The sequence below is a fragment of the Gavia stellata genome, chromosome 24 (assembly GCF_030936135.1).
Source record: "Gavia stellata isolate bGavSte3 chromosome 24, bGavSte3.hap2, whole genome shotgun sequence".
Classification (NCBI taxonomy): Eukaryota; Metazoa; Chordata; class Aves; order Gaviiformes; family Gaviidae; genus Gavia; species Gavia stellata.
In genome coordinates this window covers 9536052-9559423 of record NC_082617.1, presented here as the reverse complement: position 1 = coordinate 9559423, position 23372 = coordinate 9536052, and the positions used below count along the sequence as shown (strand labels likewise).

The 23372-nt window shown below is 58.0% G+C and overlaps 1 protein-coding gene across 1 annotated transcript in view; it reads right to left on the bottom strand.

Moving 5' to 3' along the window:
* The window catches only part of RXRA (retinoid X receptor alpha), a 114799-nt gene extending 93773 nt beyond the window's left edge, over positions 1 to 21026 (bottom strand). Inside the window, exon 1 of the mRNA XM_059828745.1 lies at positions 20992 to 21026. Coding sequence (XP_059684728.1) covers positions 20992 to 21019 — 28 coding nt within the window. The 5' untranslated portion in view covers positions 21020 to 21026. The remainder of the gene's footprint in view (positions 1 to 20991) is intronic.
* Positions 21027 to 23372: the final 2346 nt, after the last annotated feature.

Sequence of the window (23372 nt, the reverse complement as noted above, 5' to 3'; positions counted from 1 at the left end):
TCACAGCAAAAGAGTTAGTTAATATTTGTAAAGTGCCCCGGAGTTAATTAATTGCCATTAACTCATTAGCTAGATTTTGACTTCCTAAGCCCAGCTTTAAGCCATGCTCCACTACGCAGGGGCGGGCATACTCAGCTGGCTCTATGCGCGCAGAGCCCATACACAGCTCGCTGCACTGGTGCCTGAGCGGCGCTGCCTGCGCTCCGCAGGGCATTTCTGCACGGCTACACAAGGCCGGCGAGCCATGCCACCGGCACCCCGCCCAGCCCTCCCCACACCGTGCTCCCAGGGGAGGCTTCGGGGCTGTCCCCCATGGGGGTCCGGCCACACTGCTGAGCGCTGCCCGGCTGCGTGTGCGGGAGCTGCACAGGCTCACCGGGGGCCTGGGAAATGGAAGCAAATACCCATCTGGCACTGGATTACCTGCCATATGCTTCCCATACGAACGTGTCTGCCTGCAGCTCGGCGCGAGGGGAGGAGCGCACCTTCCCCCTGCGCCCCGTGACGTCCCGCGCCCAGCACGTATCCCTCCCCGCAGCGTCCCCAGCCGGGCTGCTGCCCGCGAGAAAGCGGCGGGGTGAAAACCTGCCAACACGGTGAGCGCAGACATCCATGCCCTCTCCCCGGCTGCAGACACCCGCGGCCATCTCCCCTCCCCGGTGATGTCCTTCGCCAGGGGAGCAGCCAGCACCACCGGAGACCACGCCAACTCTGCCTGGTTGCCGCAGCACCCGCTGCAGCCGCATGCCTGCGGCCAGCGCCGCGGCCCAGGGCCAGATCTCCCCTCTCCATCCTCAGGGCGATGCTTGCTCAAAGCACTGGGTGGGAGCCAGAGCTACTCCCCCCCAGAAACCACAACCCCTGCCCGTGCCGCCAGACGCGGCGGCACTTCAAGGTCTCGGACGCCATGCAGCAGTGATGCTGCTGGACCGCGGTGCAGCCCCTCGGGGATGGATGATGCTGCAGGCAACGACCAGCGAGCGATGCTGGTCTCTGCTGGGAAGTCACCCGCCATGCCCTGCTAAGCCCTCCGCAGGAAACCCCAGCGTTTTATTTCACCCCAAACAGATCCCTGCCGTGCCAGCGGCAAGTCCCCCGAGCAGCGGCATCTCTTCGCTTCGCAAAAGCACCCCGGTCGCCAGCCTGCACAGCCGCCCTTCTCAGCCGGCTTTCCAGGCACAAACCCCCACATGCCACGAAGCAAAACCCGCGCTAGCACAGCAGGCAGAGCCCAGCGCCGGCCACCCTACGCCGGCTCCCCGGGCAGCCCGCTGCGGGCCGGCAGCAGCCCGGCACGCGAGACCGCGGCCTCCGGAGCAGCCAACAACAACAAACTCGTGTGTGAGCGACAAAGGGAAAAACTCGGCGAGGAAACAATATTCAGCTTGACTCTTCCCGAGCGCGTATTGTAAATAAGGCCGCGTATGGGTTTGTTTTATTTGTTTTAATTATGAAAACATAGCCCGGATTGTCCTGCTGGCTTGGGCGAGCTCTGTCTCCGAGCAGGGGAAGCGAGCTAGCAGCCCCGCAGAGCTGCACCGTGTCTGGCAACCCTACAATAAACAAAGGACCCGCTGCACCTCGCCGGCCTCATCCCTGCCCTGCGGAGCTGTGAGCTCAGCGCAGTCCTCAGCGGCCACGCTATCGCTCTACCAGGCTGAGCCAGGCTTCGGTGCAGGAGCAGCTCGGGCTCTTCGGGAGCCGAGCACCGCGCCGGCGGGCAGCCAGCCCAGGCAGCACGCCGCGGCCAGAGGTGCCGGTGCCCCGCGACAGCTCCGCGGCTGGGAGGCAAACAAGCACCTGGAGACAGAAATATCGCACACTTCAATGGCTGTTTCCAAGGCAATCGCGTATCTGGGTCCGTCAGTCCTGTGTGTTGGGGGCTACAAGCCTTTCTGAGATATTTATCCCCTTTTCTTTTTTTCCCCTAACTATCTTAATACCAGATTTTCTCGCTGATGTCTCCATCGCTCCTGCTTTTGTCCTTGGACATACCAGTGCCTTTGCTCCATGCTCCTGCTGTGTATCTCAGGCAATGGGGACAAGCAGGAGGCAACCTCTCAAATTATTTTTTTTGCATCAGAATGAACCCTTCCTTCTCTCGCTTCCTCCTCCCAGGCCGGGCCGGGATGGAGGATCTGGCCCTCCCCTCCCAGCGCATCCACCTTGGCACATGCTGGGCCAGGAGAAAGCTGAGCAGCCCGAAGCCGAGACAAGCTTCAGACGCAACCGAGTTAAAAATACATATTTTTCAGACAAAAGTTCAGTCCCCAAATGGTAAGAGAATCCAGGAAAAATGCGGCAGGCCCGGCTGGTGGCCGGCTTCCAGCACGAGCACCTCCCTTCGGAGGAATCCAGCAAGGAGTCTCGACTAATCCACCCAGGACACACCAGCATTTCTTCCTTGTGTTATTGGGTTGGGTGTGTTTTTTTTTTTTCTTTCTCTCTTTTTTCCGTCTGCTCAGCAGATTTGACATTTGCTGGGAAGGCACTCGCAGCCGCGGGGACCGAGCTGGGGTGCTGCCCCAGGGGACGGCCGGAGGGACCCCGCCGCTCGCTGCGTGCCCCTGGCACCAGCCCAGGGATTGCAGGTAGGAGCGGCTGGAAAAGAAGGGACTGGTGCAAGAGCCTGGAGCCACCGCACAAGCGCTCGGCGCTCACGCGAAACAAATACACAGCGTCAGCCCCGTGCCTCAGTTTCCCTTCCCCACAGAGGCGTGCCGGGGGGCAACACAAGCACTTCAGGGGAACAAGGCCATCGAGGTGACACAGAGACAGCACTGCAGGCACCCCAGCAGGATGGGTCCCCAAGTGCCTCCTCCAACCCCAGTGAGGACCCAGGTCTCCCCCCGAGGCCATCCCACCCCACCCCACCATCACGGGCACTGCCTCCACAACCTGCTTCTGCCCTCGCTCACCTGCAATTCCCAAAGCAAGCACCCCAAATCCCTCCTCCCCTCACTCTCTACCGTTGCCTCTCCCCAGCTCTGCGCCCAGGGACCCCTCGCCTCCCCGACAAGCCCCACGTGCTCCCCAGGAGCTTTTTTGCCCGGGGCAGATCCACCGTCCCCGCTGGGCACCGAGCACATTCCCGCAGCTCCCCGCCGCCAGTTCCTTCACGCTGGCTGGAGCAGCAGGACGGGGACAGGACGGCGAGAGGACACGTGGCGTGCCATCCGCATCAGCTTGTAACCGTGGGGAGGGACGGGAGCAGGGGGCTCACGCCTGGCCCCCGCGGACTCGGCACCAGCACCTCCGCAGCCCCTCACCGGGGAGGAGCCGGCACTTTCGGGTCAGCCGGCAGGCGCTGCTTTCCCTCCCGGTGAGATGCCCACTGAGGAATTTGCACTCCATTCCTTGACACCCGCTTTAATTATAGGTATCAAGTCGGCTTCTCTCTTTCACAAGAGCCATGAGCTAATTTCCTGCTCCCCTTTCTCTGCGAGGGGTTCATGACTCACGCGCTCCCTTCATACACAAGCGGAGGGCGGTGGGCTCTGCCAAAGCCCTCCCCAAGGGCCAGGGCATAAAATCCAGGCACACGAAGCTGTCGGCTGCAAGATCCCAGGATGACCTTCGAAATCGCAGCCCTGGTTTCCCCCTGTTACCAGGAAGAGCGGACGGGCAGTAGGTGACACCGCGACATGACAGGCACCATCCAATGCCTCAAAGGCTCCCAGCACACAAGGATGCTCTGTGCTCGCCCACCAGCTCGGCACGCTTCTCCGACAGCAAAACACTGACAATCTCTCCAAAATCCTTACCCAGAAGCACAGCGAGCACATCCCAAGGCAAGGCTGCTAGGGGAGCCTGGCACGCATCCCTGGGATGCGGACCGCACCGCTGCGTACCAGGCTATGCAGTTAGCAAATACGCCCTATGTCAGCTTTATTTTCCTCTCCGGCCGCCGAAGCAGCAGCGGGGCTGTGGCAAGAGCTCCATCACACCACCACCCCATCACCCGTTTCTTCCTGAAGGGGTTTACTTCGTAGGGTCGTAATTTTGGGGTTTTGGTTGTTGTTTTGTTAAACATAAACTCATTAATTTCAGCATAACAAGGACTTTTTTGAGGGTTTTTTGGTGGTTTTTTTGTTTTTGTGGTTTTTTGTTTTGGTTTTTTTTTTTTTTTAGGTTGGACTTGATGATCTTACAGGTCTTTTCCAACCTTAGTGATTCTGTGATTCTGTGTGACTTTACTGGCTGTGGATTACCACCATTCAGTTCAAGGAGATAATTGTTCACAAGCAGATGAATCTCTACAGTCTATGAAAGGATCCTGAACCCCACTGGTGGGAGACGCAGTGGGTCCCCAGGAGCGGGGCTGTCACCCCTCGCCTCGCTCGGGTGCGTGCGACCCGGCGTGCGGAGGGCTCCCGCCCCAACGCCCACCTCTCCATCCCCAGCCGAGCCGCTCTCCCGGCTGGACAGGTCGTTCCACTGCAACACTGCCATTTGCCTTTACCCTACCATCCCCAGTGTGTTTTTCTGCTAAATCCCTCCGGAGCAGCCTGTCCCCGGTCCACACGGCTCAGGCACGGGCTGGGAACCCCGTGGGGGCTCAGGGGAGGGACCCCCCAGCTCACAGCAGCCACGCTGCACTGCTGTTTGCTTTATTTTTTAATCAAGTCACGAGACAGGGCGGATCCCGCTCCAAATAAATCATCAACCACAACAGCAATAAAGACAACCGGGCGGCCTCAGCTCGGACTTTGCAAGCACAGGACCCGCGGCCGAGCTGCCACCGCCCCATCGCCGACGGGGTGACGGAGCAGTTCTTGTGCCGTGCGGGGACACTGCCGGTTGCCACCAAGGAAATGGTGACATGGTTGTACTGGGAGAGGAAAGACGGCTGCAGACACAGCCGGCCAGGCCAGCTGCACACCCCCATACCACCAGGAAAAGCGATCAAGGGCTGTGGTAGTCACTCGGATACTTGCCCCGGGGACAAGCATCCCTCCTTGCTCAGGGGGGACGAGCATCCCTCCTTGCTCAGGGCTGCATCTCCCCTTTCCACCCTTCTCTCCAGCCCCGGGGCCAAGGGTAAAAGGGGGAAGAAAATCTGTGCGTGTCTCTCCCACGCCGGGTGCCAGCGAGGCTCTTTGCAAAGATTGAGCAACGCAGGGAGGGCAACAGAGCCAGCAGCATCTCCCCAGCCCCCACGAGCCCCACGCTGCTGCCTGCACCCCACATCGCAGCACAGCCAGCCCCCCAGCCCTGCAGGGACCCGCAGGCTGGCTCCCAGGAGCTCCTGCAAGCCCACCCACCCAGATCCCATGCAATAAAAAGCATCTCTGCTCCTGCACAGAGGATCTGGCCCTTCCTCTGCATCAGCCAGCACCAGACAGGATCCGGCCAGGCAGGAACACCGGGTTGCTGCATCCACACCGGAGTCCCTCCGGCCCCCGCACGGCTCACGGAAGAGGGATGTTCTCCCTTTCTTCTCCGGGAGGATTAGACACACTTCTTTTCTCTCATTGCTTTTCAAAAGAGAGGCTTTTTATCACTGCTGATCCCTGGGGGAAATCTTTCTCTCTCTCTCTCTCATGCTTTTATAGCTTGGACAGCAGGAAAGAAGTTTTCCTTCATCTCAATCTCTCCGCTGACAGGCACCAGGAGCGCGATGGACAGAGCAGCTCCCTAAGTCCCTGCCTGCACCCAGGCAGCACCCGAGCATCGCCCCGACACCGCCGGGGCTCCCCACCACCTCCCGGCGCCGCGGGCTGCATCGCCAGCAACGCGCCCGGCGCCGAGCCCCGGAGAACGCCCAGGCAAAACCCTGTCTTAGTTATTTCGAAAGCCACGTCGCCGTTGCGAAATCCCAGCTTGTAAAAACCCCGGCAGAATAAAAGCAGCAAACCCAGCTCAAGGCAGCTACAGGTGCTCTGCCCTTGCCTACCTGCTCCCCATTCTCTGGAGGTTGCAATTACATTTTCCAGTGTTTCTTAAATGGATTTTTTTTTTTTCCCCTCTTCCTGACTTCTGCGGAACAGATCAAGCCAAAGAGAGGAAACCAAAGCTCAGAGCTGGCAAAGCTTTAGACACGCACAGCTATTTTAATGGACCGCTCGCATGCAGAAAGCTAAGAACACGCCTAAGTGTGCGCGGGATCGCGGCACGATCGGCTCTACAGCGAAACAAGTAAAGCCAGTGATCCCTGAAGTGCTGTCAAAAGCTCTAAGTACCCAGAAGTGAAATCATGTTGTTTTTTCACCCTCTGAGCTCTCTCCATTACCGAAATCAGGGCTGAGCTTTGTCACGGCGGCAGACCGGGTGTTTTTTTAATTGTCAACCATGCTGCAACATTTTCTCTTTATTTTTAGGTGTCCCTTTAAAACTATAGAGGAAATCATCCAAAAGAAGTTTGTTCAAACGGCCTGTCAGTTTGAGGAAGTGAAATTAAACCAGAAAAAAAACCCCCGAATCCTAATAAATCACACATCCACACACGCAAAATTGGAGAAATCTGGGCATGCCTCCAAAGCCAAGTAAATGGATGATAAACAAAACAAACCTAGCTCTGCCCGGTAATAAAGGCTTCCACAGTGGGAATTTCTCACCCGGGAATCACTTCCACCGAGGGCACGGCTCGCGGCACACCGGGAGCTTTCCCGCTCCCCGGCAAAGCTGTGCCTCCAGGGACTGCCAGCGATGCCGTCCCACGCTGAGCTGGTCTCAAGGGGCACAAGTCCTGCATTGTCCCTGCTTGCACGACTGTCCCCCCTGCAAAGCCCTGGCCCTTTGGGGGAGCACGCCCTGTCCCCGTCCCCGCTGCAGACGGATCGATCCCCCCGTGACGCGGAGAGGGTGGCTGTTTGGTTTTGCTGGAGTCACGGGGAAGTCCCGCTCTTCCCCCGCACAGGCACCGCTCAAGCCCTGGGCCGGCAACGGGGACACGCTCGGGGCCCGCAGACCCACCCAGAGCAAACAAGCCTCAAAACTTGCAGGGGGGAAAAGAAAAATAATAATATGCAAAACAAAAGCAAGGGAAAGGGCAAGAAGAATAAGGATGATGATGCTGGAATAAACCCCGCCCTGGGCACACAGGTGGCAAAGCCGGCATATGGGACAGCAAAAAAAGCAGCAGCCAAGTCTCCTTTCAACCTTCCGATGCAGCTCCCCATTGATATGGATGCTGCAGAGCAATGCCCACCCCCTCCCCAGCAAAGAGGGTTCATCTTTTCAGGCCACGCAGCGGGAGGGAGGCAAAGGGAGGAGGGCAGGGACGGACGCTGAGATGTGCCCCAAGGAGGACAGTCCGGTGACCCTGGTGCAGCCCCTACACGGCCAGAGCTGGATTTTGGGGGGCCCATACTACATGGCACAGCTATGCTGGGAGCCAAGGGTTTGACAGCAAAGCCAGTGGAGGGGCGGACACATGCAGTGACCCCAGCACGGTCCCCATCACCTCCCCGGCACGGCTGCAAGCCAGCCCCCACCGCAGGGACCTGACCCCGGGCAGGCAGCTCACCCTCTCCCCAGTTCTCTCTTCCCTTTCCAGCGGAGATCGCTACGAAACAGTTAAAGGTTTCTAAGCTGGGCTCTCCCGAGGACTCCAGTTAAAAGTCCACTGGGCATTTTCCCATCGTGGACTTTAGCCCCGGAGCGCGGCTGCGATAACGCAGGCGGAGGTGCCAACTCGCCGCGGGACCCGCCACCGGCTGCTCCGCCGGCGCAGCAGCAGGATGGGGTGCCGCCGAGGTGGGCAGCCCCTGCAAAGCACACGGGGCTCCACGCAGGACAGAAAGCGCCAAAAACAGGCCCTGCAGCAGCATTTTGGTTTTCAGTAGCGTGAGGTTATACGGAGCACCTGCAGAGTGGCGAGCAGCGGTGTGCTACGGGGCTCCGTGTCTCCACGTGGGAGCTGACCCACCTCCTGGGATAATGATTTGGCTGCCCCCGAGGAGCCCGTCTCGCCCATCTCCAGCCCGTAACAGGCATCCATGTACAAATTCCCCCCAGGAATTTTGCGCAGGGGCAGAGCCCAGAGACTTCTCTCCCCGTTGGTCCCGAGGGAAATGCAAGGGCAGAAGCCGCACTGCTCTCCCAGCTGGGAACAGACACGCAGCTCTCCTCTCCAAGGTTGTCTGCAAATTCTCTTTCACCAGGACTACACATACCATTTTTTAAAGGCTGGGTGATGTAACCAACCAGTATTTATAATGCTGAAAACATCCCAAAGCTCCAGCTCCCAAGCACACTGTGTACTCTTAATAAAATAATTGCAATGATGAATAGCTCCTTATTACATTCCTCTTCTGCAGCTACTGACAGGGCCAAGAGCTGGGATGGAAAGCCCATCTCCTAAAAGCTCCTTCAAGGTACATTCAGGATTTTACCGCTTCACAGCAAGAGATACAGTGAAAATTTGGCAAAGGTGTCAGTCCTGCTCCAAGCCATGCCACCACGCAGAGACAGGAACGACAAGCTCCCTCTCCCCCAGCCCAGCCACATCATCGTCTTAATAATAAAGTCAGCAAATCACCGTGGGTCAATCTCAGCCCTTAGTTAAGCTGACACGATCTTGAACCCGTTCGATGAAATCAATGCCGAGCTGCTGATCCTGCCGGCGCTCGTGGGGTCCACGCCAGCCGAACCACCCTGGCAAAGGCTCCTCTGCCGAAGGGTCGCCCATGACCCCCATCCTCAGCGCGGGGGGGCCGGACAGCATTGGGAGGCTCATTTCCTCTGCTTTTGATCTAAGGCTGCGGATTTAATAATTCACTTGCAAGTCCTCATGCGCCCATGATTTCCACACCGACAATTACAGGAACAGACCAATGCACTGGGTTGGGTTTTTTTCTGTAGAGTCACTTCTACCTTATTAATTCGTAAAGATGCATTCAATTAGGGAGCACGCTGGCTTCGCCTTCCCTTCCCATGCAACACAAGCTTGTACTCCCAGCCAGGGCCAGGCTGTTTGGGTGCTCTCCCCAGCACAGCGGGGAAAAGATTTGCAACCGAGCCATCAGGACCAGCCAAGGAGGAGCGTTACTCCGTCACCCAGCTGGGAGCCGAGGGACGCCCAGACTGGGTGACTTGCACAAGGCCACTCAGGGAACCGGTGGCAGAGAGGGACCCGGGATCAGCCCTCACCCCGGCCTCAACGGCGGCTCGGGGGACTTCCCAGCGCCCAGCCCTGCGCGGGGGAGAACTGGCAGGACCGGCTGCTCCCGCCCCACGGGCACCTCCCCATGCCCGGCACGCACCGCCAGCCCCACGCTCGCCCCCTTCCCACCCAGCACGGGTGGCGAGGACCCCAACCCGCACCCTGACCCAGCGCAGGCACTTTTCCACCCCGACACGTGCTCTCCCCCCTCCAAAGGACCATTTTGGGGTCCCCACATTTCAGGCAGGACTGGGAGCATCCCTCTGCTCTCAGGGATGAGCTTTGCCCTCCATGCCACTGCTGCCCAGGCCGTATCCTGAATCCCCGAGAAGAGCTTTTGGGCTGCCCCAACACCGGCTGCCGTTCCCGGGGTGCTGCTGAGCTACACCAGGCTGCGGCCCCAGGGTGGGCTGCGCCTTATGGCAGCCAGGGCAGTGTCCAGGGGCAAACGCCACTGCCCCAAGAAAGAGACCTGGGAAGATGCCTGGATCAGCCCCACATCCCCTGCGCTACCGCGGGGTTTTGGAAAGGTGCAGGGAGAGGTAGAGCCTCCCCATTTGTGTAGGTGGGGGCTTTAGATGGGCACCGGACTGTAATCTGCCACCCAGGCTTTGCTGCAAGAAATCCCTGCCCTGCAACATTTCCTGCACACACCTAGAGGCCGGGAAACCTTGCTGGAGAAGCCAGACGTGGTTTTCCGTGCCTGCCCAGCCTCGGCTCCCACGGCATAAGACCCGGCCGACCAGAGCGCCTGGGTGCCCGCGGGGAGCGGTGCCGAACACCCCTCGGCGATAGCAGCGCAGGCGGAAAAACAACAAAGATGAGAAAACCGAGCGCCTAAGCTAAACAAACCCCGTGGTGACCGATGGCCTCCGATTTCCACAGCCTAAACCTGCCCCACAGGTGAGGCACGAAGAGGGAGCGACTTGCCGTAAGGGAACTGCTGGCTTTTTCCTCCCAGAGGAGGGCGAAACCCCGAGGCAGAGCTGTACCGGAGCTCCAAGGCAAAGCCCCGGAGCTGCGGGACATGGAAGCACTGCTACCAAAATACAACTCAAAACACAGGCAAAAACCCGAACGAACTAAATCTGTGTCTCCCAACCCTATAAGCCGCAAAGAAACCTCCTGGCAGGGTGTAATTTGGGGTGCTGCCTTGCCATGTATCTCAGCATCGAGACCCTGCACAGCATCAGCCCCCACCAGTGGGGCAGCAGAGCCCCCCCAGCCCATCCGGGATGCCCGCTCCCAGCAAGCCCCAGCTCTGAACCGCTGTTCAGATAAAGTCTACGACATTTGCAAACAATAGGTATCAGCTGGCCTGGGGCCAGGCTATCTCCGGCAGGGATCAGAGCTAAGCCTTCCTAAGTGCTTAAAAGGGGGCCTGCAGGTAATTGTCCCAGGAGTCTTAACTCCTCCGGGAGCCACCTCTGATGTCCGGTCCCTGATCCCTGACGCAGGCGGCACAGCTCACCTGCAGAAAACCAGCCCAGCGAGGATGGCGGTGGAGAGGACGGGGATTTAGGGCTGCACCGCAGCAGCACAGCTTCCAGCCCAGGTCATCGCACCCTGCCCTCCCGCAGCTCCGCTCCCGCTCCGCACCACGGGGTCCAACGGCTGCGGTGTTCCCCCCCGAGCATCCTATAAACGCCACCGCAGAGGCTTGGGGAGAGCATACGGTAAAGTACTAAGTATTAACGCCGCGGCTGGCACGGCTTGCTCACAACGTGCCCATCCAACAGACCACAATTTGCTTAGGGGTGCAGAAAGTTTTGGCTTTAGCAGGTTTATCCTGACAGGAAGGGAGCCTGGGTGGCCTGCGTAGGTACAGGAAACCCCTTTCTATCACGCGCATCACTCCGCTTCCTCTGGATTTCTTTAACCTTTCACTCTCGGCCTGATTTATGCCTTCACACTGATTTTTGCATGCGTGCACTTCCCTGCTCTCCGCTCCGGTGCTGTGGCTCCACACCAGCAAAAACTCTGGGCCTCGGCATCCGTCTGCCCAGAGTCGGAGCAATCCCTGCAAGGAAGCCGCCTCCTCTGCCTCTCTCCAGAGGAGCCAGGTTTTTGCAGGCAGCGAGAAGGGGAACGCGCACATGTCCCGCGCTGCCGGGCTCGGTGCTGTGCTTCGGGGCTGCGCAGCCAACACACAGCTCCCAGCCACCTGTGGGATCCGCGCTGGTCTGCGTGTGATGGGGAGGCAGCGGGCAAAGCACTGGAGCGGCTAATCTGGGACCCCAGGGACACGTCCCAGCAAAGGAAAATCAGAGATGGAGGTTTTGCTGCCAAGGCGCTGGGCGGTGAGCCCCAAGCTCCGGTGCAGCAAGCCCAGCAGCGCAAAGGATGGACTTAATTTTCATTGCAGAGAGGGAAAGGATCCACGACCAGCTCAGTCCTGAGCCCTCCGAACAGGGGAGAGGCGGACTGGGGAGGCTGGGGGAGCCCGACTGCTGCCACCCGCTCCCCATCCCCGGGATAAGCCAGCCCATCCAGAAAGGGCATCCCCAGCACCGCATGCACGTGCAGCGGTGCCCGGTGATGCCTTCGGAGGCAAGCGGGCACAAGGATGGCGGGGACACAGCCTTAACGTCACCTAAAGGGCCTCTCGGGTGGGAAGATTAGCGGCTTGTTCCCAGCCTCGCGGGGATCCCGGCGCAAGAGGAGCGAAACATCAGACCGCGCCGGGAAACGTTATCGGCTTCCCAGGAGCAGACGGGGAAACGTACCTCTGCTGAGGCCAAAGGCTCCGGGGCAGAAGTTGGAGCAGGGACAGCAGCACAGAGCCCATGGGAAGCACTGGGGCAGGTCTTTGGGGAGGAATCTCATGTCCTAAAGCTCCACGCCACAGTCCGCATGGTCCTGTCCTTACAGCTGCCACCGTCCAGGGAGGAAAAGAAGAGAAAACCCCAAAGCGAGAGCGAGCCAGGAAAGCGTCTCGCCATCCAATTTGCACGGGACGTGGCAGGTCACCCCGAGAGCCACCCGCTCGCAGCGCTCCCCCAGCCCGGCACGGCCGGCACAGCCGAAGGGAAATGAAGTTGCAAAGGTTATCGTTTTGGTGTTTGACTGAGCATAAAAATCCTGCTCTGAAAAGAAAAAAAGGGACAAGCGGGATGGGGAGAGCGGCAGGGGAGGAGGGGGGCAGCGAGGCACGACGGCCCCAGGAACACGGGAGAGGTGGTGTGGGGGCTCACACCGCGCCAACACACATCTCCGTTTCAGAAGAGCTTCCTGGGAAAATAAATGCAAAGTCTGTTATAAAAGTTTATCTGCCTGTGCGAGAAAGAGCGAGCGCGCCTGACTACGGTATAGAGATGTCATTATTTTCATGCATCTGCCTTACCCAATTTTATTTAGTTGCTTTCTGCACCATTTCATGCTCATTCTGCTGCTGAGCTAGACAATTGCTTTATAACTCTAGGGTGCAATTTCACTGTCTGTGAGCCACACGCACGCACACGGGGTCTGCGCTGGGATGGAGCAGGGAGGCTGCACCTCCCTCCCTCCCCGCCCTGACATTTGGGAGCTTGCATTGAAATGGGTTTTCTTAATAAATAAATAAAAAAAAAAAAGGAGAGAAAATTATATTAAAATGCTAAGCCACCACCTCTAATATATTATAATTCAAGGAGTGCATGGGGGGGAGCAGACCCAGAAAGCAACGGCTCCCCATTACGAATGAGGAGGATGAACTGGAGGGCAATTTGCTCTCTCACGCTAAGTGAATGCGGAGAGACGGAGCCCGGCAGGCTGGAGGGCAGAAGCGCTGTGAATCACGCTGGATTTTTATGATCAATTGAAAGTCACACTTGAACAAGTGCAGGTCAAAAGGGAGGGCTGGCCATGCAGGTGCAGAGCTCCGAGACAGAGGTTTTCAACTTGCTAAAGTTGCCTGGTCCCTTCGCAGGGTTCGGGTGCCCTCGTAGGGACCCCTGCTTTCACCCCACATCCCTGGCCCCCCCGCTAAGCCTCCCCCCAGGCTGCAGCAGCCTCACGGGTGTGGGTCGGGGCAGTGGTGGGGTGTAAGGGGGTCTCCAGAAGCAGCCCCGACACTGATGCGAAGACACCCGGGGCCGCGCATCTCCCCGTCATGGCATGGGCGAGCATCTCCGGCACAACCCGCCGCTGATACGCCGTTATCTGCCGCCGCCGGACCCTGCTCGCTGGCGTTAGTGGCCGCAGCTCCTCCGCACGGGGCAGAGCCCACAGCTTCCCGGGCCTGATAAAGTCACTCATCTTGCAAAAATGGGGCAGCAAAAAGAGGAGGTGGGGGCAGAAGGAGAGCCCAGCATGATCTGGAAAGATGACCGCTGGGGAAAGAGAGTCTCTTTCTTCTTTCCGTCTTTTGCAAGAGCCCCCACCTGCACATGGGTCCTCAGGGAGAGGCTGCTGCTCCCCTGGGTGCCGGGCAGGGAAGCCACAGCAGCGCTGGCAAGCCACTCTCACCCATCCCTCTCCCCCCCCGGGGGCAGCCAAAACAGCTTCCCCAGCTCCACGCAATGCCCCCAGGTCCACTCCTGCCTCTCCCTGACCCCGCTCCTCCCTACGCCCCTTCGTGCCTCTGCCATCGCTCACCACCTCACCCGCTCGGGGCAAGCCTCCTCCGTCGCATCCCGTGCCAACCCAGCAAAGCCTAACCCCGTCTCCCCGCTTCGTCACCTCCGCATCTCCGGGCGGATCTCGACTGGAAGCGCACCCCCTCTCCCGCGTTTCTCCTTCCACTCTTGCTTCACCACTGCCATTGCCTCATTTCGACTCCGTAATGGGTATGTAGGAGACACGCAGCCCACAACGAAATTGTCTCGCAGCAGCCCACAGAGTTCACAGCAAAAAAAAAAAATACAAAACACCAAAAAACAAAAAACCACACTTTCCAGCGCTCACTCGTCGGCCAAAAACAGAAAAACAATAATCAAATGTTTCTGCCTTTGCGCCCAGCCAGCTGAAACTAGACGGGGCATCCCTCCCTAACGCGCTCCTGGCAGCCCCAGCACAAAGGATTTGAGGGGGCTGTAAACCTCGGGGGGCTCCAGGGCTGCCCTCAGCTCCCCCTCCCCTTATTTTATCTTTTTTTTTAAAGTCTGTAAAAGCTGAAGAAAGCCAAAACTCCACAAAAGAGGAGACCATGAAAAGTAACGACCAGATGGGAATCCCATTACCATTTTATTGGTCACAAATACCAGTATTGCACCTTTTATCTCTTCGCTCCGCAGTGATCTCACATCCGATGCAATCCGGTGGAAGGGTTACGGCTCAGACAAGACCCAAACGCAAATACACCACCAACCTCCACCCAGGGCCCACCGAAACGAAGAGATAACGCCCCCCCCCCAAAAAAAAATCCATGGAACCATCTTCCACTAGAGAGGGATGCGAGCCCTGCTCCTGATGCTTAATAAAACAATATTTAGGGTGTTTCTTCCCTGCCCTCTGGTTTGGGAGCACCTGCCTTACACCCAAACCCCATCTCCCAGCTTTTCTTTGCTCCCAGGCCAAAGAGCAGCTTGGGGGGTTGGTTTTTTTTTGGCTACCAGGAGCTGGGACCCTCAACAGCCCACGGGAGCCCTGGGGAGCTCAGATCCCAGACGGATCTGCTCTGCGGGGCTGGAAGCCGCCGTCCCAGCCGAAGTTTCACAACCGCCCCACACCCTGGCTCCGGGCCCCGTTCCCAGCTTCGCCGGCGCTCAGACGCACCCGCCTGCCTCAGTTTCCCACCCCGTGCCCGTCTCAGCTGGGCAGACCGTGAGTTTTCAAGGCAAGATCCGTCCCCTCCTGATGCGCAGAGGCAGGAGCTGGCACAAAGAGGGCTGCGATCAGAATTACAGCCCCAAGGTGCAACCTTGAAACTTTTATTGTAGATCACAATAAAAGAAAAAAAAAAAAAACCAACCCCAAACTAACAACTGTTTTACGCTTACAAGTGGTCTGTTTGAACAGGATTATTTTTTAACTCCATGTCAAACAAAATTTCAAAGGAGGGGAGCTGCGTTTGGGCTTAATTTGAACCCTTTCTTCCCTTTCTCGCAAGGGAATTGTTCCCGTTTATCTCGGAAAACACCCTCCATTTTGAAATGCTCCGTCCTCTCTAAATAAAAACTCAGGTTGTTTCCCTGACTTTTCTTTGCTTTTCCTAAGCAAAACGCTGTCGGAAAAGGCAACTTCTCACAGCCAGTTTCCATCTCAACAATAGAGCATTTTCCCAGGCTAAATTGCTTCTGTCTGAAAATCTTCTAGCACTTTGAGCTGGCTGGCGTGTGCGGGGATCCTTCTGTAGGGTTTTTTTTTTTAAAAATCCTTATTTGCAATATTATTTCGTCTGCTTCGCGCTGCCTTGATGTTCCAGCAGCCTTTGGAGAGACAGAACCACTCCTCCCTCCTCCTCTGCCCTCCCCGCAGGCACCCGCTTTCCTTTGAGGAGGAGGAGAGGGGAGAAATAAAATAAAAGACAAGCAAAGAGGAAAATGTCAGAAAGCCGCTTTTTGTGTGCGTGTCAAACGTTCAAAGTTATTCCAGAGTCTAGTCTTTAAATGTAATAAAATACAGCAACTCCTGACAAAATCAATTAAAATAAAACCACCCAGCCTGCCTCCCCTATTGCTCTGCAGCCGCACCGACTTCCAGAGCCCACCTGGGCCTTTTCGGAAGCAATTACGGAACTGCCGGGTCGGATCCTGCACCAGCAGCGCACCCATCCTGCCCAGCACCCCTTCGCGCCACGGGTCGGAGGGAGGAGAGACCCAGTTCCCTCGCCCGCGAGGGGAGGTGATGATGGGGAGACGCGCTGGGGATGGCAGCCAGAGAACAGGATTAATTAGAGCCCAATTAGGTTACCGAGCTCCCAGGGAAGGTCCCGGCAATACCCAGCGCTTCGCCGGCGGTGATTTGAGGTGACCCCGGCTTTGGTTACCGCCGCAGCCCGGCTCGGCGGAGGGGAGCCCAGGGACCCCCTCGGCATCCCCGCTCCATCACCAGCGCCCTCGGCCAAGCCCCGTGCCATGTGCCAACGCCCCGCGCTGCCTCGCCGCCTCCCGCGGCGGGGGCACGGGACATCTATAGCAAGAATGATTCGGGGATTTCGGGCAGCCCAGAGCCTCGGGGGAATACCCTGCTCACACACAGTCCCCCCCAAAAGGCGCCAGGACCCTCAGAGGAACAAGCACCCTGTGCAAGAGGCAGCACCAAAGAACGTCCCAAAGCCCGAGCCCCTGCCCCGCGGCGCCCGCAGCTCCGCTGTTTGTTTTCTTAATCATCCCGCAAAAAAATAAAAATAAAAAAAATAAAAAAATGCAGCTGGGTGGCAGGGCTCCGGCATATGGGAATCCACCCCTGCTCCCCGAAAACAATACTCCAACAAAAAGGTTTTTAACCCGTTTCTTAATAAATATTTATTTTCGCCTTCAAGACGTGGGTGGGACGAAGCCAGGGTGTATTTTCCAGTGAAATGTTTTGATTCCCCCTTGATTTTTTTTTTTTTTTTTTCAACAGGAGCAAAATGCCAATAATAATATTTGCAATGAATAACTAAAATTCTGTGGCTTTCTCCCCCGCTCTCTTTTAAATAAATAAAATGCCCTAAATACGAGAAACACAAACGCTCTCTCCAACACAGCAGGACGACGTGGAGGAAACTCGGGGACCCTCAGAGGATTTATTTAACAGTCACAGCCCAGATTCTGAAATAGGCAAAAATTCCTTCCCAGCTTGTTTTGCATATGTCAACTGGGAGAGGTCGAGCCCTGCACTGTGCTTCAGCAAGAGGGACCAGGACATGACTACGCTTTATCTGGTGCTCTTACGAGGCCCCTCTCTTGGGTGGCACCGGCCACTCCACGGAGCCGGCCAGCATCTTCCAGATGTGGGGCAGAGGATTCCTCCTTCCTCCCGGGGATGCTCAGCCGAGCCGCGACACTTTCTACATCTTTCAGAATTTTTCCTCCCTATGGATTTTCCCAGCAGCTGTAGGTTTTTGAAGCTGAAAGAAGCAGAATTGAGGACCGCGCTGAGGTCTCAGCCCAGACGCGGGCTCCCACCGATCTGCCCTGGGTTCTGCACAGCATCCAGGCTCATCCTGGCCACGTGCCCGACGACAAGGCCAGGGGACGCGGGATGAAGAGGTCTCATGGATGCTCACACTCCCACGCTCTCTTCCACCCAAAGCAGCCCCCACGCTCCGGGTTGCTCCCCCCCAAGCCGGACACGGGGGCTTGTTTTCCCGTTTTCCTCGGAGGCGTTCCCGCTCCGGCGGGGCCGTGCACGGCCAGTTCTCACCCCACATCCTGAGCAGCTGTAGCCGTCCCCGGCACGGCCGCGCGGGTGGGAAGAGGGACTCGCAGAGGTTGCAACCTGGTGAACTGACCTCCCCGGGAGGGAAGCACCCGCCTCGGACACCCATTAACTGTTTCTTCCCCCCCGCCGTGAGGCTGAGCCTCGAAGGAGGGCTCCCCAAGCTCACCAACCTCCTTTTGCTCCCCAGGAGCTACCACCTTCTTAGGGCAACAGGCAAAGAAGAAAATTAAGTAATAAAAGGATTGCAATGGTCAGAGCCTTGGGAACAAGCAGCCTCCCGAAGAACCGAGTCCCTTGGTTTGCACATCAGTCCCCAACCTGGTCCCGTGCAAAGCCTGACCTCGGCACGTGCACCCTGCCAGGCTGGAGATGCGCATCCCCCAGCCTCACAAGCACTTGCGTGACGGCCTTTTTCTCGATTTTCCTCCTCCTGGAGACTCGGCACAGCACAGTCCCGCCCCAGAGGAACAAAAGCAAGTCATCCCTGATCATTCAAAACCTAGTAAAGGGAGATCTGTCGCCCCAGACAGCTTCTGAAGCAGCATCTGCAGGACCCCGAGGTGTTTATGAGCCTCACGCAGGGCTCTGGTGGGACCTGCGCCGTGCAGAAGGCTGCGCACCGGCAGACACGGGGCAGGCAGCCCCGCTGCCCGCAGACCCCACGATCCGGGTGCAGGTTGTCCCGAGAGCGGGACAGCAGACAGATCCATAGGGCGACGGCGTCCAGCCCGGGAGATGCCCGGGGACGTGCCGTTCTCGCGGGGAGCCTCTGCCTGGCATCTGCCAGCAGCTCCCGAGACGAGCAGGAAAATGAGATACTACTATTAAAAGTGCCCGGCGCTGGCCACGCTTCCACCCATGACATCAGCGGGTTATCTGAGTCTAACCACGGGCAGGACTTGGCCAGGAACCTCCACCGGGTTACCCTTTTTAGGCCAAACTGAGCTGAGATTTTGATGGGGCCACACAGTAACGGAGCCTGATTTTGGCCCCCAGTTGCTCCAGTTCTCCATCTCAGGCTCGTACTGGTGTGCAGGGAAACAAACTCCACAAGCTTGGCTATTTTTTCCCCCCTCCTCGGCTTGCAAATGCCAGCTCCCAGCCATGCCAGGGCTGGCAAACACCCTGGCGCTCTGCAAAGCCAGGACCCGGCGGGTTTTGGACCATCCCACCTCCAAAATGCACTGAGGCCCCGTGGCCCCACCAGCTCTGCACTGGTTGCACTGGGAAGGTCTCTGCTCGTGCTCCTCGAGGCTCCCCTCGCTCCTACAAACTGCTCACACGCTTTCAAGCTCAACCCGCCTCCCGTGCTCAGAGCGGGACCAAGATCCCCCCCTCCAAAACCTGCAGAACCCTCCACCCTTACAACCAAAGCTGATTTTTCCAGTAATCGGATAAAGTTTAGGAACCAAAGCTGATTTTTCCAGTAATCGGTGACCAACGGCCAGTGGATAAAGTTTAGGAGTCGCTTCCGCAGCAGACACAAACCCAGACCACGCACCCTAAACAGCTCCCGCAGGCAGCTGAATGTTCTCCCAACCAGCGATGAGACGTTATAACCCCCACCCAGCACCGCAGTCCTGGGCCGGCTGCCTTGTTTTCCCTCTGGATGCTGCCGGTGCGCTGAAGAGCATGCTGCAAAGACCCACCCTCTCCCCGCCATACGCACACATACGTTCATAAATGAGCAGATAAATCAGTTGTTTTTCATTGGCACCAGTGTGAAAATCCTTACCCGAGCCAGCAGCAAGGTGACACACGCTCCCCCTCTCTTCCCCCGTCAAAGTCAACATGACTAATAACACACCGTATTATTTAGCATCTACAGCGTAACAGGAGAGTTCGGGTCTGAAAGAAAATGCAAGTATATACGTAGGGGCCTGATCCTGCCCGTATCAACAGAGGTTTGGACTCTCTTCCGCAAGAGCATCAAAGGAAACGTAAATCTCGCAACAGCCGCCCCTAAGATTAAAGCACTTCTGTGTGGCGAGAGACAGGCACTTTCTGCTCGGGTGGGTGTGTTCGCGATGATCCCCCACACCTGCATCTGACCCACCCGCAGGGAGTGGGTTTGACTTTGAAAGCAGGACCCCCTCCCGGGGGGGGACACCGCAGGTGAGATGTTTTTAGCCCAAACAGCAACTCTGGGCAAGTCACCCCAGCAGCATTTCCCACCTCGCAGCCCAATCAACGAGGGGCACTGTAAAACCATGATTCTGGGGGGCAAACAGATGCCGGCTGACGACCTGCCAGCCTGGGGGGCCAGGGTCTCCCTGCCGAAGCCCCCAGACCACGGCAGTCCTGGAAACACTCCCGGGGGGCAGGACTAGCTGGGGACCTTGTGATGGTGTTTGTACTTATTCTGCTCTTAGAAAGGAACAACTGCAATTGCAATTCTTAAAGAAAAACAAAAAAATAAAGAAAAAGAAAGAAATAAAACACACCACCACCGGCTAGCAGAGGTTGAGCACTGATTTAAAGCCCAGGGAAGCCGCAGTGGATGTTCTCGCCGGCCGTGGGCTCGCTCGGCCGGAGGCTGGGAGCCCACGCGCTGCCGCGCTGAGCGGTGGCGGAGATGGCAGGATTCGTCCCTCTTCCCCCTCGCCTGGCCTTGGCGCCAGGCTACTTCGCTAAAACTTTTCTTCCCCCCACCCTGAACACCGAGCTCTGCAATATCACTTCGCCTGAAACCGAGACGCGAGGCGGCATTCGCCCTTACAAGCCAGGACTTGACTCAGTCACCGAAACGATGGCGAACTCCAGCTGGAAAGAGGTTTGAAAATGTAACTCAACAGAAGAAGAGGAGGAAAAACAAAACAAACAAAAAAAAGGCAGGAGAGTCCCAAGCTTGTGGGAGCTGCCAGCGAGCGACGATGCGAGCGGAGGGGCCGGTGCGGGCGCAGCACGGGGGTCCCCGCGGGCGCTCCGCCTCCCCCTGCCCGGCTGCGCGCCCCAGATGCCGGCGGGGAGAACGGCAAGCAAAAATAATACCAAAAAAAAAAAAAAAAAGACACCGAGAGAGAAGAGCGGGGTGGGGGGGGGAGCAAAGGCTGCGAGCTGCCAAGCCCTCCTGCAGAAGCAGCCCCCGGCGGGGAGGGGGCTCTCCCGGCCGAGCCCGGGTGCCCGCTGCCCCGTTTGAAAATACCGCTTGCGCCGCCGCCGCTGCCCTCCCGCCGCCGCCGGCTGCTCGCCCGGCTCGGCTCGGCTCGGCTCGGCCCGGCTCGGCCCGGCTCCCCGCCCGCGGCCCGCCGCCCCCCGCCTGCGCCTCACCACAAAAAAAAGAAAAAAAAAAAAGGCAAAAACCAACCTCAAAATAATAACTAAAATCAGGCGGCCGGAGCGGGGGCCACGGGGCAGGCCCGCCCGGCACTTTCCTCGGCGCTGCCCCGGAGCTGACACCAACTCTCCCCGCCGGAGCCGCCCGCCCTCCCCGGGGAAGGGGCGCAGCGCATCCCCCGCCCGCTGCCCCCCGGGTGCGGGCAGCTGGACGGCGAGGCGGAGGAGGGGGCACGTCGGGCGCTTATTTTATTTTATTTAACCACCACCACCCCCCCCGCCCGGCCGTAGGAAGGGAGAATCTTTTTCGGAACAAAACTCACCCAGTGGCAGGAAGTGTTTGGTGTCCATAGCTGGTGCTTAACTCATGCCAAGAGGCTTGGTGAAGCTCGGCGGCGAAAAACACACACACACACACACGCAGGGCGCGCGGAGGGGAGGAGAGCGAAATCAAAGCGAAAGGGGGAGAGGGAGGGGGGAAGGGAAAAAAAAAAAAAAGCCCAAGGGGCGGAGGAGGAGGAGGAGGAGGAGGAGGAGGCGGGGAAGGCTGCAGCCCCGCACCGGCGGCCCCGCGCAGCGCCGGGCGCGCAGACGAGGCCGCGGAGTTGTTGCAAACTCCCAACAATGTAACTCCGCCGCTCGGCTCCGCTGGGCGCGATCGGCTCCGCGCGGGGCCCGCGCAGGGGGGAGCGAGCGCCGCGACCGCCCCGCAGCGACCGCCCGCCCCGCCGCGCAGCGCCGCCCCGCGCCCGGCCCCGCGGGGCCGGGGGAGACACGAGCAGTCATGAGTGTTGGGCTGGGATTTTTAAAGCCATGGGGGAAAGGGGGGAAAAAAAAAAAGGGGGGGGGGGGAAAGAAACGGGGTGCGGAGCGCTGCGGTGGCAGCCGCGGGGGAGGGATGGCTCTTCGAGTGATGCTGAGCAATCGCAGCCGACCCCAGCCCCAGAGCAGCCAGCCGGCCCCTCAGCCCTCTTCCCTGTCCCCGGGGGGTGTCACAGGGCGGCCGGCGCTCAAGGCGCCATTTATTTCATTTCCCATAAATGAGGCACGACAAACAACTCTCTGTGCCTGGGCGGTTCGCCTGCAAACTCTCACCTCCCCAGCACTGCGGGTGCCACCCCACCAGCACCCCTGGCTGCCTCCCAGCGCAGCCGGGGCCCTGGCCCCCACCCTCCCCAGCACGCCTCTGGGTTTAATAAATGATACTCAGCCTTGTAAGAATGGGTATTAGTGACTTGATGGACCAAAGCGACTCTACTATGCATGAAGCATATTAAACATCATATCGACCCTCACTCTTGATGGCCATAACATGCATAACAAACAGGCTCAGTCCATGGCTGCAGCTTCTCATGTGGAGTGCGGAGCGACAGGGTCATGTAGGAAGCCCGAAACGACAGCAGGGACAACTGCTGGGGAGGTTCTGCTGGCACAGGGAACTCCCAACGCAGAGCCCAGCTCGCCTGCAGAAAGTGGGGTTGGGGGAAGTCAGGGGGTAGCAGGGAGAGCCAGGGCACCCCTCGCCATCCTGGTTCACAGCACGCGCACGTGGGTGCGCTGCCGCCGCTAGCCGTCATCTCACTGTGTGGCAGATCCGGCCGTGGAACGCTTCTGAGCCTCTTATCTTGCCGTGATTTATTCTTTAATTGGCAAAGCATCTCATGTCATAAATATTAGCAGTCTAGCACCTCCTCCTACAAAAACGAAGCTTCTTATCTACCTTTCATTGCCATATCCCTGTCTATCACCTGCCTGCACTTATCGGTCTCTCTCATACCTATCACTGTAGTATCTAAAGCCGCACAGGAGAGGCCCTGGAAAGGCCCTAATACCCGATTTCTCTTACAACTCTTGCCTGCTCTTCTGTGCGTGTCTGCCAGGGACAGACCCTGCCTTTCCTTCCGGGCAGACCCACATGCCAGTGGTTAGACGAGGGGCATGCAGCTGGCAACCCCCCGGGGTCCTGGTGCGGACCAGCTCAGGACCCCCTGCCCCTTCCCCAGCACAGCGAGAGACGCATTGCAATTCATCGGCTTTAATTATAACAAGAAGAAGAAAAACACCAAGAGGACCCATCTTGCGTCAGGCAAGCGGCTGCAAACTGACACTCACACAGAGCTGCAGAAGTTAAAGCAAAATAAAACATCTTGGATCCTTTTTATCCTCTGCTCCTGTAATTTCAGCATGTCCAAACAGATTTTGGTGTGTGTTTATAACTGGTAACTTCATTTGCTCCCGGGCTGGGACCTTAAATGCCAAGTTTCATCTCCAAGTCAGTTTTTACGGCTGAGTTACGTTAACTCCTGGGAGAAAAGGGAAAAAATAAAATACATAAGGGTATGGAAGAAAGTTGGGGGTTGTTAGAAAAAGCAGGTCCAAAGCCTCTAAGAGTGGGTCGCAGGGGCAAAAAACGTAGGTCTCGTGGATACCTGTGTACAAACCCCAACAGGAAAAAAAAAGGTAGAAATCAGTTTCCTGATACACAAACTAAAGCTCATCCTTGTCTCTGATAAGAGGAAACACACCTGGGGGCAATGCTCCCCCGTGCCTCACCGGGGCAGATCCAGGCTCTCGCCTGCCTGTACCGCACAAATGCCATTTGAGTCACCGGTGCCCTAACAGCCTGAGGTGAGCGTGGTCCTTTACGGCTTTGAGCACGTCCATGGTGACCAGATAGCCTGCCAGCCGGTGTAAATGGCTTACC